Below are 19,497 nucleotides of genomic sequence, written 5' to 3'. Positions count from 1 at the left end.
GTTTACTGGTAGTGCCTCTCCCTTCGTTGAAGACGAAGACTAGGGTCGTCCAAGCTAGTAAACAATTATGATTGCACGTAGGTTCCTTGTCATAACTCGTTATTTACAGTCAGATAGCAGTCGAATGACTTTTTGATTAATTTAGATAAACTTGATCTGAACCGGTCAAAATTGTGGTATATGAAATCCAAATGCTTAATGTTTCTTGTTTTTAATTAGTCCTTGCTTATGTGAGATTATTATTATTTATTTCTCTTAATTTTTATCTCGTATATGAATATATATGATATTTGATAAGATTTCTTCAACTATACAAAGAAATCTCATTTCTTCAATAAAGTTTTTCAGTAATTGTTCTTATCTTCTATTCTTTTCATCATGGTATCAGAGTAGTGAGAAAAGTGAAGTTTCGCTCTTGTCTTTGGCCAGCGACCAACGTCGTTGAGAAAAAGTAAAGCTTCTCTTCGGCCAGTGACCAACGCCGCTGTAGCCACATTCCTAAGAGGCTCCACGGTCAATCCTCATCTTCCTCATCGTGGTAGTCTTCGTTGCTTTCGCTGCCAAAAGTCGGTGGGAATTAAAGAGAACGAAGGACGGACTTAAGGAGCACAATCTTAAGGGGGCATTATAGAAGATAAGATTTTTCCAAGAGAGAGAACATGTTAATATATTGAAGTATTTTTCATTTCTTTAATAAGCTTCTTCAGTAATTATTCTTATCTTCTATTCTTTTCATCGATATATATATTTTTAACACAACAATGAACCTAGTAACGTGAAAAAACCACCTACTTCAGAATTAGATCAGAAAGCATTCTCCATCCGACGACACCGTTCCAAGAGTACCTTTATTTTTTTTCTTTTCCTGTCACCCTTTAGAAATTTAATATTTGATAAATTTAAATTTCGTTATTTTGGTATCAATCGTTATTTAGAGAGAGAGAGAGAGAGAGAGAGAGAGAGAGAGAGCGAGTCGCCGTAGTCCTTTGTCGAGTGCTATTTCTGGTGGCCAAATTGATGAGACAGACTTCTTTGCCGACACTTTCAATGCCTTCTTTATTTAGCGTACAAAATTGGGGTTGGGATTGGTGTGAGATTGATTACATCAGATCTCATATCCACAGCCGGCATGCGATACTTATGGAGGCCCTACACTTTTATTAATTGTCTTTTACGTGACCCGATACGAATTGTTTATTACCCGACACCCCTTCGACACGACACGCGGACGTAGTACAAAACAAAATGAGACACCCACCCCTACACTGATCACCAAGTTTCAGCTCTCCTTTTTGTATTTATCTTTTTCCCTTCTCCAAGATTTCACATCACACATTCTCCGATTCCCTATGATTAAACTGGACTATATCCTCGTGGTTGAGGCTAAATAATGGGACGACCGAATCAAGTAGAGTCTACGTTCCGAATTCTTGTAATCGAAACCAAGTAGATCCTTGTCATTAATTGAAGCTGGATAACTGGAGGTTCCACGGCTGGTGGGCTTACCCCATCACCGCTACCCCATTCGTTTCTACCAAGCCATCCGCTCGCTCGTCATCATCGTATCATCCAATGCAATGTATGCAATTCTACACTAACACCAACGCACAATACAATTCCGCATCTCACATTCGTCCCTCTTATCCCGCCTAAGCATGCATCACTGTGATATTTCTGAGGCGATGACCTACCTTGTTCCTTTCATCAGTGGGGTCCCATCGAGGAATGACCTCTCAACCTACCACCTGTCCATCTACCCAACTCACTCGATGTGACATCATAAATGCAAACGATTCCCTTCACTGTTTCACTCTATCCTTGCAGGTAAGTAGGCAGGCAGGCAGGCAGGCAGGCAGGCAAATTGATGGTACCATTTTTTTTTTTTTGCATGCAATCGTGGGTAGTCGACATGCAGCACATTAAATCTGCTTCGCTAGGCAAAGAATCCTCCACCGCGTGATTAATTCTCACGTGTCAACATCCTGGCCGTCCATAAATCTACTTCACTCGCAACTTTGGCGTCCACCCATTAAAATATGAGTTTTGTGCGTCGCGTTATTCTAGACCGCAACCGCCATATAGCTGTCGTGAACCCATTCCCCCACCGTAACCGGCGCACGTCGTCCACCCACGGGGGCGTCATTGTCATTTCGTAAGCCCCTTGGTTAAACAACCGACTCCGCTCACCCGTTTTCCACCAAAATATCTACAAATAACGTGCCTGCCTTGTCGTCGATTACTCGGTGGGCATACCTCATTTTTCATTGGAGGTACCGCCAGCACAGAGAGCGGGACCCGAGTGGAGGTGAGGGTGATCGACCAGTTGCAACAATGTGTCGTTCGTGGCGTGCATGCCGGTTCCACCCACCCGCGAGTCCACCCATCGTTTGATGGTCTATACGAATCTCTTGTTAGAAGATCTCCTGGCACACTCTCGCGCTACCACTGTCAGCCGTTAAGTAGACATTAAGAGGGGAAGAGGTGTTCGTGTCTTCGTGTTCGGATCTCAACTCGGCGATCAAATCAAGGAACCCCGGTGTAGTCCGGCACAGGTTCTGTGGATTAAAATCGGCGGGTTGTGGGCGGGCATTGTTTCCTTCTTCTTCGGTGGCAAAGATCAAGAAGACGCTACGCCATCAAAAGGCGACGACGAGGATCGAAGTTTTGTGGTGAGAAGTCCGTGTGTCTCTCCCGCGATCGCTTTTCTCACCAGCTTTCTTTTCCTTCTGTTTCCTGTCTTTATCTTTTGTGCTGGCATCCTTACTTTTTTTTTTTTGCTTCTTGGAAGAATTAGACCTGTACGGGTCCTTGCCTTTGGTTGATTCCTTTTGGCATCAGGAATTCGAATTGACCTTGTTTTGTGGGCGATCTTGAGTCGCCGGTTTTGGTCGCATTTCTTTCGTCTTTTCGTATTTTAAGGCGATCTCCACGCTCATTGTAGATCAGTGACGGGTGGCATCGGACTCGAGATTGTTTGTCGTTGCTGTTCCTGTTCATGCTATTGGAAGCCCGGAGCAATCTTTTCTCGAGTTTCATGGATTATTAATTTTCTGGGGATCCTTGTTTGTCGGCAGTAAGGGTTCTGTTTGGTATCTCCATATGGAGTTTGTAGAGTTTACCAGAAAGTGAAAATTTTGATATGCCAGATGCTCTGGAGAATTGTTTGTTGTATTGGTTATTTAGATAGGCGTGGATGACATACAAGTGAAAGTCCAATGTCTTGATTCGTTTTTGGTGTTTAAATGCAAACGAAAGATGTTGAAACTAGTAATTCCATGGTATCTTATTTTGTGATAATTCTCTGTTCTATGAAGTTACATACGAAAACTTGCTGTTTTTAAGGTCTTACAGTATTGAAGATTTGGAGAAAAAGAATTTCTATTTGGAATCCGTAAGAGGAATTTTTCCCTGCAGTTTTGATGATAGATGTACCACATAAATTGGTTTTAGCGGCCTAGGTTGGATAGGTGCTTTCCTTTTAACCACTTTCGGAACATTGGATGCTACATGATTAACAAAACCTTAATGATTTTGTTGGTGGTTCTTAATATTAGTCACACCACAGTTGGCTGGGTTTGAAATCTTGAAAATAAGTTATTTACTTGGACTTCAATGTTTTTCTACAGATTTTTTAGGATGTTGACCATGCAACTTATCCTTTTCTACATTTTCAATTTATTGTACATCACGTTTCTAGTGTACTAAAGTCATGTTTACTGATAAACCATTATATATTGCTATATTACCTGCAAGGTCATTATTGCTGCCGTTTTTCATCACGAAACGAGTGCCTATGTATTCTGTTTAGTACTTCTGATTTGATATATGTTCAAATAATTAGAAATTGCCTTAAGTTGCTGAAGAAAAACTTCTAGTTTGCAATTGTGATCTTTTCTATAGACTTGTGGTCAACAAATATCACCATGTAAGGAATACTATCGGGTATGAGGATACGATCTGAGGACAATAGAAAGATTGCTTACATCTGAATGCCTTTTTATGGGCAGCTTCTCGAATACTTTGGGAAGGCAAAGGCTTACAAAGAAAAAGCTTTGATTTTCCTGGATTTCAGTTGATGGTGGGGCTATAGTTTGACCATTGCACAAAAACTTGCTTCAGGAAAAAAGAAAAAAAGAGCAACCATATTAGAGGCTAAGATACAAGCTCACCGGATAATTCAAGTCCGATTAATGCAGGTTATTGCTGACAAAATCTGCAGGGAAAATAGCAAGTTTAGATAATTTCAAAATTTTGTAACAGGTCTGAGTAGTTGCTATCTACTCAGGATTGTAAAATGGTTGCCAAAGAGAGTGGGGAGGAAAGAGAAGATCATTCAAGTGAATTGGAAAAAGATGTAAAACATGGCAAGGATGGTGAATCAGATTCTGACCCAGCAAGGGATTCACTTTCCTCGCAAGGAGAGACGCCAGCTAATGATGATAGCAAGGTCAGAAGAGCTTCAAGGGTTCCAAAGAAGCTTGCAAAAAAGGAAACAATTGACAACAGTCCTCACATATCACAAGGAAATGCTAATCATCAAGAACATGGCAGACTGCACTTTAGAGCATCAAATACTAGTCAAAAGAAATCTCAAAAGCCTGGCAGAGCTTCTGTATCACCTAAAAATCTGAACAATAAGAAATTAGATAATACCAATATTTCCTCCAAACCTTCATCAGAAGTGTCCGAAGAAACAGATATTAAAGCAGTCGAAGAGGTTAAGGAGATAGATGTGTTGGATGAGGCTCCTGTATGTGATCAGCGTAATGGGACAGATGATGAAACGGTTGATACAGAAGAGAATGTCCTTGATAATGACAGGGCGAGTGTGTATCAGAAGATTGAGGAGATGGAGTCAAGAATTGAAAAACTCGAGGAGGAGCTCAGAGAAGTTGCTGCACTTGAGATTTCTCTCTATTCTGTCGTACCAGAGCATGGAAGTTCAGCACATAAAGTTCACACACCTGCTCGGCGCCTTTCAAGACTATATATTCATGCTTGCAAATATTGGACCCAGGACAAGAAGGCCACAGTTGCCAGAAACATTGTTTCAGGGCTTGTACTGACTGCAAAGTCCTGTGGGAATGATGTTTCAAGGTAATGAAGTCAGCTTATCTAACAGTTAAGTATGTCAATGCATTTTGTGGATTGATTAATGTTGTCCTTCTTTTATTAAGGTTGACATTCTGGTTGTCAAACACAGTTGTCCTTAGAGAGATTATTTTTCAAACATTTGGCAACCTGTCCAACTCTACAAATATGAGGGCTGTTGAGTCAAATGGTGGTGCAAGGAAAACTGATGAGAAACATACACCACTGAGACGGAAAAACAATTCTGTTATCAGACAAGGAAAAAGCCTTGGTTTTATGCAATTGTTGGACGACTGGCAGGACACAAGTACATGTACAACAGCATTGGAAAAGATAGAATCTTGGATATTCTCCCGAATTGTTGAATCAGTGTGGTGGCAGGTAAAACTTTCTTTTCATACTGTGATACCCTCGTAGATTGTTCTTGTTGTCATGCAAGATTAGACTTGGAGAGTGCTTTCTGATGTTAAGTTTCGTAAATTTTGGGTGCTCTGGGAGCTGCACCTACATGCATCCTTGAACAAATCATTGTTTTCAGTACCTGAAACTGATTTATCACATATAGTTTAACTTTTAAAAAAAAATTGTTAAACAAGCATTTCTCATCTGATCTTCCAAACATGAAGCAGCCCAAGTCAGTATACTTTGTGGAATGAACAATAGTTTTGAACTAATTCACTGTAGTGTAGCAGGTAAAAGAACTAAACTTTGTCATTTTACAAAGAAAAATCAACATAAGATGTTACTGTGTAGTGAGTAGTTCATATGACACTAGGTAACGAATCTCGAGTTATCTACTACATGTAGCCTTCTTTAATCGGTAGTGATTGTATGGTCTACTAGAGACAAAGATACACAGGGGAAAGGACAAGAGACTGGAAATTTAGTTTTGTGGACCACCTTGACTTTATGGCTGAAATTTATGCATGTAGACTTTATAGCCGAACTAACATAAGAAATCTGCATTGCTAAGGTCCCTAGCCAATATAGCAGTATTTGAACAGAGATTCTAGAGCTTCAACCATTGTTTATGTGCAATGCATCATTTAGTTGCCGGCCTTCTCTAATGTAAGGCAAAACCTCTAGCTTCTAGTTTAATCTCTAATGTAAGGCAATAACATGTTGTAGGTTAAACCTCTAGCCTCCAGTTTAATCCTCCTTAACTGTAACCAAAGAGTGGCTTGCAGTGTGCCTTAGATTGTTTCTAGTCCTGGAAATAATTTGTGACTTCAGTGTGTGGCTTCTTGAACTTTCTTAATACTTCACCTCTATTATAATGTTTGATCTTGTGTTTCAGACGTTGACTCCACATATGCAATCACCATTAGAGGAGTTGTACACTCAAAAAAACTTTGGTAAATTGTTGGGACCAGTGTTGGGTGATCAACAGCAGGGAAGCCTTTCTATAAACTTATGGATAAGTGCTTTTCATGATGCCTTTAGCAGGCTCTGTCCAGTTCGCGCTGGAGGACATGAGTGTGGCTGCCTGCCTGTATTGGCCAGAAAGGTATGATCACCACGTCCTGAAGATTTTTTTTCTTTCCCATAAATTTCAGTCAATTTGTTCTTGTTTTTTTCTTGCAATGGCTGATGCTGGGGCAAACATTAGTATTTTCAGTCAAGAGCATTGGAAGGTTAATCATTATTGTTCATATGATTAGGTGATGGAGCAGTGTGTATCCAGATTAGATGTTGCCATGTTCAATGCAATTCTGCGTGAATCAGCTCATGAAATTCCAACTGATCCTGTATCGGATCCAATTGTTGATCCAAAAGTTCTGCCAATTCCAGCTGGGGATTTAAGCTTTGGTTCTGGTGCACAACTCAAAAATTCAGTACGCATCACTGTCAGCTTCTTTATGTTAATTTTGACATAGCAAATGTTTTGCTTCTGAACATGAGCAAAAGCAAATATTGATCAAGCTATTTATTGTAGTTTAAACATCATGTTTGTAGTTACCTAATATACAAAGTCACAATCTTATATTCCCTGGGGCCACACTTCCTATCATTATATTTTACCACTATCTTTTATTGTTTCTAGTGGTATTCTTCACTTCAACTATGTTTATGATACTTAATTGGAAACAATAAAATGCATGGTCTTCCTTGCCTCTTATGTTAACCTTATTGCAAAAAAGAGTCGGACAGTATTTTACTTCTGAACAATGTTCTGAAGCAGACTATAAATTTCTTAAGTTACATTTTTAGTTGAAGGCACTAGCACTTGGTTCATTCTTGTTTCAGCTATTTATCAGACATTCTGAGTCCATATTGTCTTATGATGATGGGCCGTATTGCTGAACTAACCATAAAGGATCATTCACCATTATTGCTTGATTATGGTCATTCACTCTATCATCCATCTTATGTAACAGCATTAACATTTGGTTTTTGCATTGTGCATCTTCCAAAATACTCCACAGTAGGTCTGAACTGGTGTATCAAATGGCCAACGGTATGATACATACCGTTCTGTACCAATGTACCGTGTGTCGGTATGACAAGACGTACAAAAATGATCGAAAATAACTCTAAATTTTTTTTTAAATAGAAAAAAATTAGATTAAAAATTTTAAGTTAAAAGTAAATATAAATTTAGTATAATTTTAGCAAAAATAATCTAAATTAGGGGCTTTAAGGAGTAGTTTTGTGATATGTACTGAATCGTCCTTCCGTTATTGTTGAATTATCTGCAAAGAAATAATTTAAATTATTAAATTATTTATTAAATAACTTAAATTTTAAGATTCAAATGAATTAAATAATTGATCGATGAATATACCTGGTTCTATCACCAAAATGAATTATGGGACTCCATGGGCAATGGATTGGGGTCCTTAATCCTATATATCTGTATATCAACTTGATGTTTATTGGCTTGAATCCTAAAATTGATCTTATGACGTAATATACTAATACATCATATGTCATTGATATATCAATGTGATGATCGTCATAGTCTAATCATTGTGAACCACATATTCGAGGTGACTCCTGAGGCAAATTCGTTTATGGCATATATTAGTGTGAAGGTTGGAGAATGCTGGAACTTCTACTTTTGCTATTGATCTATTGTTTTATATTATAAGATCAATCATCATACTACTACTTGGAGAAGAATGACCAACTATTACCGTACTGCTATTGGTCATAAGATTCTCCATAATATTGATAGCTATGAATATGTCGTGTAGGCTATGTTGCATCTGCTTAAAATCATCCACTGTTTTTTCTCTTTTCCTTCCATATATAAACTTAACCAGTATCTCATCGAGCTCCATGATCTAAATTTTGGGTGACATGCATAAAATACTACTTCTTGGTCCATGCGTCACCCTCGAATTGTGTAGACAAAACCATTGACTTCCCAGCATCACTATCATTATCGGTTAAGGCACTATTGTCCACATTGCTATCATGTCTCCTAATCAAGCGGGTTGTTGAATGTGATTGAGAAGGTATGTCATTGCTCGACTCGATTCTTTCTAATGATATGGTTAATGCTACTACTTGCCCCTTTGCCTATGTTTTTGCATGCTAGTCATCTCTAGTTTCTTGTGTAGTCTGATTTGATATTGTCTAGCTCCTTCCACTATGTTCTAACCAAGGGGGATCTTTCTCCTACTAGATATGTGCTTACTCTTCTTCTTTTACCTCAGTAATAAAATACAAAGGATGTGGATGATTTCTCGCCTTATCAAGCAAAGGATCCTCTTAGTTCTCTGCTACTTTAACTCACTCTAACATCATTTGTGAATCTTCGTTGTGGTATTAGAGGTTGATAAGATCAATCTCTAGTTCCTTTGGCTCCTTGTCCAGCTCAGCACATCGCAACCTTAGCCGTATATTGTAGTGGACATATACTAGTTTCTCTAATCGTCTGTATGATAGTCTGTTATGGACTTTCATGTAAATTAATGCGAATGTTGACCAATTATATTCGCAACCACTCGATGTCGTCGTCTATGTACTCGGACAATAACCTTCCTTAAATTTGGTGCGTCCCCTCCAATTTGTAGCCACTACTCGACTATAAAAAGATATAAATAGGACTTTACTAGCATAACAGATAATTAACATCAAATATAGTTTATAATTAACACATGTAACTTTCCCTTACTAAGATTCATATTGTAACAATACAATACGGCTACACCATTGGAGAATGAATTGGTTATTTCTCGAAATAATTAACCCTCTATAATAGTATCGGTTGCATCTGGCAAGAGTCAATATATCACTTCTTAGTGCTGACAATAAATCTAATTATGTTCTAAAATAATATCGAAATTGAATGGTCGGATTTAGATAATATGTTGCAAGATAAATAATTTCATTAGTAAAAAAAATTTAAATATTAAAATTATGAATTAAATGACATTGAATATAAATTTACTTGTATTATGGATGTCTTGGTTTATATAGCTTCGGTCCTATAATCGATGATATATAAGTATTATTAGGCCTTAAAATCATTTGTAATTACTTTCTTGATCTCATCTCTTGTTGTAATTGGCATATGTCTAAGATAAGGTATTTAGAAATACTTGTCCATAACGATATAACGAAGGATAATGTAAAGTGGTTCTACTCTTGTTATAATTTCATTTACGGTATCCTAAAATTTAGAAGAAAGAATAGTCTTTTTCACCTTTTTTTCATCACTTGATCTCGAATACTTGCAATTGAACCATTCCTATGAGGTGACCATTATCTTAAGACTTTGTTTCTTTATTATATTAACCTTAATGCAATAAAATTTGTAGCAAACTGAATGTCTCCAGGTCGGAGTATCTTATCATTGGCATACTTTTGCATCAAATAGTAGATCTAATGATGATTATATATAAATTTTGTGATCGACTGTGCCCGAGCTATATCCTTATTGATGGATGGTAGCTCGCCAATATCCTTCAACGTTAAATCAATGCAATGAGTTGCATATGGAGTCCAAAACTATATTTCCCTATTTTTCATCAATTGTAAACCATCATTCTTGAAATTAGCTCCATTGTCGGTGACTATCTAAATAATATACTATAGTTTGATCTCCTCTACCATGGTATCCATTAGGTTTTTAATATAGTTTGCATCTTGAATCTTGTTGGAAGCATTAATTGACTTATGAAAAACCACTCGTCTATGGCAATACACAAGAATACTGATACTACTTATTTTTATCAGTGTTAAATTATCACATATCAGTGTCACCCCATATTCATCCCACTACCTTTTGACGGATTTGATCCAATCCTTTAATTCTGCCACCTTCTTATCTAAATACACATTATAGATCTCCTTTGATGTTGGAGGTTGGATCCTCGTGCCAGCCTTTTGAATAAAGGATATCAAGTTTTGATAATATGAATCTTGGGCTATATTTGTTGGAATCTCGTGGAAGTTGAACCAATAAGTTATTGTCTTCCCAATATCCCATGTATGTACATTATCAATCTATGTTGGCTTTATTGTTTGTGGAGGATAGGGTTACGAATTAACATCAATGATATTTGGTGTTGACCTTTTGCCAAGTCCTCTGATAAAACCACGGATTCTACCCTACCTTATGCTATCGATCCGACTCGACTAAGGAGGGGCAATTGGCTATCTCCTGATCGACCTTTGAAATCTTTGTTGCGTAGACCCACCACCACCATGCTCTCATTGTGAGTTAGGTCGTTGATGCCTCATTGTGAGTTAGGTCGTTGATGCCTCATTGCTTCCTCATACATGTATTGATACTCTAGTGATGCAAGAATACCAACTCTAATATTCGGATCAATATCATCGCTGCAACTCTCATATTCATTATGTTAGTTCTTATGTAACCTATAGTATTCTTCCTCAACTCTTGCCTTCTTTTTAATTGTATCTGTAGGGAAATCTAGGAGCGACATCACATGCGTAGCAAAAAAAATAAAAAATAAAATCCTAAACTTCCCATAAAGTGTTCATCATTGTGTGAAAATTGGTGAAAGAACAAAAAATAAAATCCTAAATTTCTCAAAAAGTGTTCATCGTTGTGTGAAGATTGATGCCCAAAAACCTACAAAACTGAAAACCACATGTGAGATAGTTGTGTTATCTAGGGAGATCGTATATACCTGAATTCTTGCAGATCTGTGGGAGAGGATGAAGGAGGTCAAGCGTTCTCCTCTATAATGGTGATCCATACGGTAGGGGTTGCGAATATGCTCCTCGAATTACAGCCCAAATCTCTACACCTGCTATCTGAGAAGAAGGGGAGAGGAGAGTAGAAGGTGACAACGAAGAAGCCTAGCCTATGATCCTTTGTTTTTCTCTTCTATTTATAGAGGCGCCTTGTCAGCTTAACCCTAATGGATCATGTCCTATTGTGTATTGGATCACCATATAACTACTCAAGCCTCTTAATTAATGGATCTCTATCCAATAATCTCTTATTGGCTCTTATTAGATCTCATTGATATGATCCAATAATTCAAGGGCTTTTTAGATATCTAATAAGATAGAGGCTCCAGCGGATATCTCATATCCGAATCTCTACTCATTGCAACACCTACCATATGTGTGTGACCCTCTATGCCCAATATCGAGCTGGCTGTGAGTCACACCTGTCAGAACTCCTTCTTGCTCAGTGAATTATTATCTTCATAGTAATTCACTTGACTCATCGATTGCGGACGTACTATGCCACTACACTATAGTCCCCAAACAATACAAGGGAATCCAATCATTTGGACCTATCTATCCTCAGTTATCGTGTATCTATAGTCCCTCATCCATCCAATATCCCAGAGACTATATATTGTGCATGATGTTGTCAGGCCCATACGATTTCTCCTCGAGTCTCACTATAATCGGATTCTATTGGAGAACTCTTTCTCTCTTAATCCGAATGACCTTGGCTAAGGATTTGTTTGAGTAAAAACACATGTGATATTCTTTTCATGATACCGAGAGTAGATGATCCTCTATCAACACTCAATAGCCCTCGTAAGGTTAGTTGTTACTCCCGATGACTGGTTGTCTTAAGTCATACAAGAACTTCCAAACCTATAAGTCCAGTATCAAAGAGTGGAGTACTCATACAAGACATCCTTGGTGTCTTAAGTGTAAGGAACAAGTACACCACTGGGATGACGGAATCATTGTTTGACAATGAGGTATCATCAACCATCCAATATTTCGTGAGCGGTTCAATCAATGAACTCATTCTCTAATGAGCATATGCACTATAGCCCTAGGGTCCTCATACGACCAGCTATGAGACCAGTCACCTCCATCATATGGACGAGTATACAACACATAAGTATGTCTAGTTATCTCGATATCTCTCTCGAGTAACCTATGACTATGATTATTTAGGGTCTATGTTTAAAGGTGAATCGATCTCCTCACAATCCGATTCCCATTACACAGATCCATGGACATTACAATATATTTATGTTGGGAAATCTTAGGGGGGCAACATCACATGCGTAGTGGAAAAACATAAAACAAAATCCCTAATTTTTCAAAGATGTGTTCGTCGTCGTGCGAAGATTGGTGCGCAAAATCTGCAAAATAAAAAAGTGCATATAAGAAAGATTATGTTACCTAAGGAGATCGTATATCGCTGAATCCCTACAGATCTCTAAGAGAGGATGAAGGAAGTAAGTGCCCTCCTCTCTAGTAGTGATCCACACAGTAGGGTTACGACGATACTCCTCAAAACTCCAAGCCTACTATCTATAAGGAGGAGAAGGGGAGGAGAATAGGAGAGGCAACCAAAAAAGGTTCTGGCCTATGAATCATTAGTTTCCTCCTATTTATAGAGGTTCTCTATCAACTTAACCCTAATGGATCTTGCCCTATTGGGTATTAGATCTCCATCTAACTACCCAAGCCTCTTAGATTAATGGATCTTTATCTAATAATCTCTCATTAGCTCTTATTGGATCTCATCCATAGAATCTAATAATTCAGGGGCACAATCTGAGACAACGGCTTTGTCGGTGGATCTTCAATATTATCTTCGGATGAAACTCTTTCCAGTGCTACATCTCCTCAAGCCACGATCTCTCTAATAAGTTGGAATCTCTTTAGAACACTTCTAATGAGACTTGGGTTCTATCATTTGAGTAATCGTCCCATAATTATCGCAATACAAGGGAATCGACTCCTCGCTGCCTAGCATGACTCTTAGATCCGTGATGAACCTATTCGTCCAGACTCCCTCCTTTGTTGCCTCTATTACAATAATGTACTTCGCCTCTGTGGCCGAGTCAGCAATAGTATCTTGCTTGGAACTCTTTCAGTATATTGCTCCTCCAATCAGGGTGAATACAAACCCTGAATTAGACTTACTATCATCGACATCGGACTGGAAGCTCGAGTTCGTGTAGCCCTTAGCCCTGAGGCTACTTCCTTCATATACTAGTAAAAGATCTTTAGTCATTCTCAAGTACTTAAGGATACACTTTACTGCTTTCCAATACTCCAAGCTTGGATCTGCTTGATACTTGCTCGTGGCACTCAGAGCATGTGCTATATCAGGCCTGGTACATAGCATAGCATACATGATAGACCCTATCGCTAAGGCATAGGGTTTCCTATCCATGTCTGCCCTTTCTTCAGGAGTGTTTGGGGACATACTCCTAGAAAGCGATATCACATGTCTCATCGGTATAAGATCTCTCTTGGAATTTTTCATGTCAAACCTTTTGACAATGATGTCTATGTACCTAGATTGGGATAAGCCAAGCATCCTATTAAATCTATCTTTATAGATCCAAATCCCCAATATGTAAGATGCTTCCCCTAAGTCCTTCATGGAGAAGTATCTAGATAACCAAGCCTTTATTATGGAGAGCATTCTCATATCATTCCCAATGATTAGGATATCCATATATAACACTAAAAATGTGATAGCGCTCCCACTTACCTTCCTGTATACATAAAGCTCATCTTCGTTCTTAACGAAGTCATAAGATCTAATCGCTTTCATCAAATCTTATATTTCAACTTCGAGAAGCTTGCTTCAGTCTATAGATAGACCTAAGTAACCTGCACACCCTATCCGGACTATCCTTGGATATGAATCCCTCATACTGTATCATATACACCTCCTCTTTAATGTTGCCATTGAGGAACACGGTTCTTACTTCCATCTACCATATCTCATAAACATAATGTGCTGCAATAGCCAACAGAATTTGGATAGATTTCAATATGGCTACGGGTGAGATAGTTTCGTCATAGTTAATACATTGCCTTTAACGATACCCTTTAGTCACTAGCCTTGCGTTATAGGTCTTTACATTTCCATCTACTCTGATCTTCTTTTTGAAGATCTATTTTCAACTAATGGTTGCAATACCCTCGGGTGCATCAACTAGGTTTCAAACCTTATTGGAGTACATAAAATCTATTTCAAAATTCATGGCTTATTGCTACTTCCCGGAGTCTATACTCGTAATAGCCTCCTCGTAGGTCTAAGGATCAATATCTTCAACATCCTCTCATTTGATATGTCCCATATATCTCTCAGGAGGATTGGGTACTCTGCCGAATCTAGTAATATCAAAACCTGTATGCTAGGTACCTGAATAGACTCTGGCTGTGGAATGGTGCTTGAGCTAGGTTCCTAAACTTCGCTCAACTTAATCGTGCTCCCACTATCTCCGCCAAGAATGTGTTCCTTCTCGAGGAACACTGGTCTCTTGGCTACAAAGATCTTTTGGTCCTCGGGGTGATAGAAATAATATCCACAAGTTTCCTTGGGGTGTCCCACAAACTTGCATTGCTTCGCCGTGTATTTCAACTTGTCGGTGTTGAGTCTTTTAACGTGGGCAGGGCAGCCCTAAATCTTAACAATCTTAAGGTCAGACTTTTTTCATTTTCATATCTCATATGGTATAGACACTACCGACTTAGTTGGAATTCTATTCAAAAGGTAAGCTGTGGTCTCTAAGGCATATCTCCAGAATGAGATGGGTAGGTCGATGAAACTCATCATGGACCATGCAATGTCTAACAATGTCTGATTCTCCCTCTCGAATACACCATTGAGTTGAGGCGTATAAGGAGATGTTCATTATGATATAATCATATAGTCCTTGAGGAACTAGATGAACTCCATACTCAAGTACTCACCTCCTCGATTTGATCGAAGAGTTTTGATACTCTTTCCAGTCTGGTTCTCCGCTTCATTCTTATACTCCTTGAATTTCTCGAAGGCCTCGAACTTGTATTTCATCAAGTACACGTGTTCGTACTTAGAGAAATCGTCAGTAAAAGTAATGAAGTAAGAGTAGCCACCTATAACATGAGTTGACATGGGATCATATTCATCACCATGTATGAGTTTCAATAACTTAGTGGCTCTCTCTCCAGTTTCACTAAATGGAGAGCTATTCAGTTTTCCACGAAGGCAAGGCTTGCAAATTGCAAATGACCCATAGTCGAATGGATCTAGGTATCCATCCTTTAGCAACTTTTGAATCATTCCCTTATAAATATGACCTAGCCTACAATGTCACAAGTATGCATCATTTATCTCATCTCGTTTCCTCTTAGATTTACTTACATTCATGATATGTGGAGCAGTGTTTAGCATAAATAAATAATTATGCAATGTTCCTTTCGTGATGATCTTATCATCTAATAATATTAAACAACCATTGTTCTCAATAACTAATTTATAGCTATTAACTATCAAACATAAAATAGAAATAATGTTTTTCATAATAGAAGGAACAAAATAATATACATCCAATGCAATAGTAGCTCCATCAAGCAGATGTAAAGTGACCTCATCGACAGCAATAACAACAACTCTTGCTCCATTGCCCATCGTGAGGTTCATCTGACCTCTCGCCAATCTCCTAAGTTTTGTCAGAACCTGTAACGAATTACATATATGATAAGTACTACCAATATCTAATACCCATATGTTATCATAAGAGACTGATCATGAATGTACCTAAAGCTTCTTCAAGCTTTTGTTTCGCCCTCTTTGCAAGGTACTCTTTGTAGTTCCTCTTTCAATGCCCATCTTTGTCGTAGTGGAAGCACTAGCCTTTATCCTTCGTCGGATCTTTCTTACCAACATTTGCTTTACCCGATCTGCCCTTACTCTTCTTCAAGAACTTTTCTGCCTTCTTTTTCTTTCTGGTCTCACCCGCGTAGAAAACTAACTTCTCCTTCTTAATAGTGCTCTCTACCTCTTTCAACATACTGAGAAGCTCAAGGAGAGTCACCTCAAGCTTATTCATACTAAAATTCATTATGAATTGAGAAAATGAATATAGTAGGGACTAAAGTATAAGGTTCACACACGTCATCCTTTAGGGCCATCCCTAGACCTGTGAGTTTCTCCACTCAATCATCTTTAGGACATGGTTTTGAAATGATTTCCCCTCAGCCATCCTAGCACGGAAGAGACTCTTAGATATCTTATATCATTGAGTCATTTCCTATTCCTCAAATAGTTTACGAACATGTAGGAGAATGGATTTGACATCTATCTTTTCATATTATCTTTGTGACTCAAGAGTCATGGAGCCCAACATGTAACATTGAGCAAGAGTGGAGTCATCTATGTACTTCACGTAGCGAAAAATCTTATCCTTGCTTAGGCATAGTCATCACTATATCAAGGATGTACTTGATTTTCTCTATCGTGATCATCTCTTAATAGTTCTTTTAGATACATCTTGACTTGTTGACAACTGAAAACTAAATTTTAAATGTTGTGTCGTACGTTAATGTATAATAGAGTAAAATTATAGATCTCCATAAAGTGACACATTATAAATATGACATGAACTTGCTTGGAACATGTGTCCTTTTGGGCCAATCCAGCATTCATTTTATTTTCATTAAATAAGGCCTTTCGTTTTAGATCTTTCAAGCTAGCTTGAATAGGAGGCCTTTGTATGGTTAACCATTATTAATTGTTGCATAATCCAGGTCTTTAAAGTTAATAATAAGACACCATTGCTTAGCATGACATATTGTTATCAACTAAATTTTGAATATTGTAGTTTACAAGTACATGAGCTAGTAGACTAATAATGTCTTTTTGGTTATTCTGGAACCGAGTAACTTATTGAGTTTTCATCGCCCATGTAATATCTTATCTAGTTTTGTATAATCTTAATTTTGGGTGAATACATATCTGCAGATAGGAAATTGGTCTAGATGGTTAACGGATCTATTCGGCATGGACGCTGAGGATTCAACTAAAGATGTTCAGGATGCCAATGAGGAAGAGACCTTAATGGAGGCAAATGCTGGATCAAAATCTTTTCATCTGCTTAATGAGTTGTGTGATCTTTTAATGCTTCCCAAGGACATGCTACTTGATAGGACCGTCAGAAAAGAGGTTAGCTTTTTGAAACATAGGCTTCTTTTCTTTAATTCGTCATCTCCTCATGTCTCCCATGTACTTTTCTGACGTGCAATTGATTTTTTAAATCATTGAAGGTCTGCCCTTCTATTGGTCTGCCCTTGATAACACGGATACTATGTAACTTTACACCTGACGAGTTTTGTCCAGATCCTGTTCCAGGAGTTGTGCTGGAGGAACTAAACACTAAGGTCTGTGGTGCATCTCTCTCTCTCTCTCTCTCTCTCTCTCTCTCTCACTTCAAATATCACCTCGTTTGGTTGATCATTCTCTAGGTAGACCTTTGTGTGATCTCAGTCTCTAAGTCCTGCAACTTGTAAAAGTTTGATTTTATGCATGCCATTAGATTTTTCTTTATTTGTCTTGTTTCACAACATCTGTCATACTCTGCTGTCGAACTCTTTAAGCGTACTAATTGCGTTGGTTTTTAGAGCATTCTGGAGAGGAGGGTGTCGGACAAGGAAGTGATTGGTGGCTTCCCGTGTGCAGCTGCTCCGGTGGTATACTTGCCTCCTTCAGCTGATGATGTGGCGGAGAAGGTGGGCGATGTAGGTGGCAAAGCCGGGCTCGAGAGGAGAGGTTCCATGGTCCAGAGAAAGGGATACACGAGCGATGAGGATCTGGATGAATTAGACGACACTCCGCTTGCGCATATTATGGACAAAACACCGCCACTCGTCTCCCCATCTCCAGTGGGTGGAGGGCACAAGGAAAGTTGGACCTCCAACTCCAGGTACAATCTTCTCCGGGAAGTGTGGTGCGTGTGAATATGCCTTGTCAACCTGGGGTCTCCGCCACCAAGCCTAGTGAAAGTTCACAAACATTAGACCACCGTGCGAAAGAGTTGTGTCATAGGCTTCATCTTCACCAGGACGTCGTATCGTTTGACACATCCATTTGCTGCTTGTATTGCACACATCTCTCGGTTGAATACGCAAGCTTTCAGTGTTTTCTTTCCACTTGTGTTTTTCCCGTTTAATTCTTTTTTTTATTTTTGTACTCTGCTTGGTGGTCGGTTTTAATGTTGTCTTTTTATTGTATAGTCTTTTTTTTTTTTTTGTACTCTGCTTCAGTCGCCCTTTCAATCCTTGTTTCAACAAGTTGAGAGCTCTTCTCTGGCAGCCGACTCGTTCCTCTTCACCTTGGCACACTGCGTATCATGTGTGCTTGCTCAGCTTCACATTAACCCGCACGTCAGTTGGCACACTGCCAATACCTCTGCTCGAAAGTAGTGCTCGCGATATGAGGTCATGCGAACAGTGTGACCACATCACACAGCCCAAGATAGATCGATAGATAGATAGATAGATGATTCGATGCGTGAGAAGCAACTGTCAGGTGGTTTCATATCCATGTCTCCGCCACATCATACCTTCAGAATTAATAAGCAAAAAAGGAGGGCGACGGTTTTATTTTTAACTCCGTCCAGTCAAAGATTATGATAGTCACTGTCTCTCTCTATATAATAAAAAAAATAAAAAATAAAAAATCCAAGAAGATGAAGCTCCCTAATACAACAAAATACAGGGGAAACACATCCCGGCAGAACACCAAATTTAATGTACGTCACCGTGCAATTTTCTTTTCACGGTCAGGACTTAAAAAGACGACAACAAGAGTTACCAAACTTTGGTTTCAATCAACACAAATCACATCATACATGACAATCCAAACCATATCAGTCACTACTAGTCATGGGCTTAGGGTATTCTGCCCTGCCACTCCTTTGATGCTAATCGTACATCCAACCTGTGTCATGGAAGATGAGGTTTCTTCTATCTATCTTAAATTCTACGTTAAATTTTATCTTTTATTTTATTATTTTAATATTCATTAATTTTCTTGTTCGGATCCGCATTTTTTATTATTACACTAACATATTTCCTTTGTTTTTTTTTTTTTTGTGCTTGAATCTTATTAACGAGAGTACAGAAAATCACATCCAAATAATAATATGGGGAACATTTTCCTTTCTTTTATTTCCCCTGTGAACAACCCAACCACTCCTTCCCCTACGCTTTCGCCTCCCG

General features: G+C 38.6%; 1 protein-coding gene across 4 annotated transcripts; it reads left to right on the top strand.

Moving 5' to 3' along the window:
- The first annotated feature begins 2,305 nt into the window (after nt 1-2,305).
- LOC135649769 (uncharacterized) lies at nt 2,306-18,426 on the top strand. Of its 4 annotated transcripts, none has more exons than XM_065168546.1 (9): nt 2,306-2,669; nt 4,008-4,196; nt 4,286-5,097; nt 5,178-5,472; nt 6,389-6,598; nt 6,753-6,926; nt 17,243-17,443; nt 17,545-17,658; nt 17,957-18,163. In XM_065168546.1, the coding sequence occupies exons 2-9, from the start codon at nt 4,191-4,193 to the stop codon at nt 18,017-18,019; spliced, it is 1,875 nt and encodes a 624-aa protein (XP_065024618.1). In that variant the 5' UTR covers nt 2,306-2,669; nt 4,008-4,190; the 3' UTR covers nt 18,020-18,163. The 4 variants fall into 4 exon arrangements, with proteins under 4 accessions (XP_065024618.1, XP_065024615.1, XP_065024616.1 ...); XM_065168543.1 differs by having other exon boundaries at nt 2,312-2,669; nt 17,899-18,426; XM_065168544.1 differs by having other exon boundaries at nt 2,312-2,669; nt 3,901-4,196; nt 17,899-18,426.
- The last annotated feature ends 1,071 nt before the right edge of the window (nt 18,427-19,497 follow it).

The sequence above is a fragment of the Musa acuminata genome, chromosome BXJ3-9, assembly GCF_036884655.1.
Source record: "Musa acuminata AAA Group cultivar baxijiao chromosome BXJ3-9, Cavendish_Baxijiao_AAA, whole genome shotgun sequence".
Lineage (NCBI taxonomy): Eukaryota > Viridiplantae > Streptophyta > Magnoliopsida > Zingiberales > Musaceae > Musa > Musa acuminata.
The sequence above is the reverse complement of the archived record's forward strand: the minus strand, read 5'-3'. Positions and strand labels throughout refer to the sequence as shown.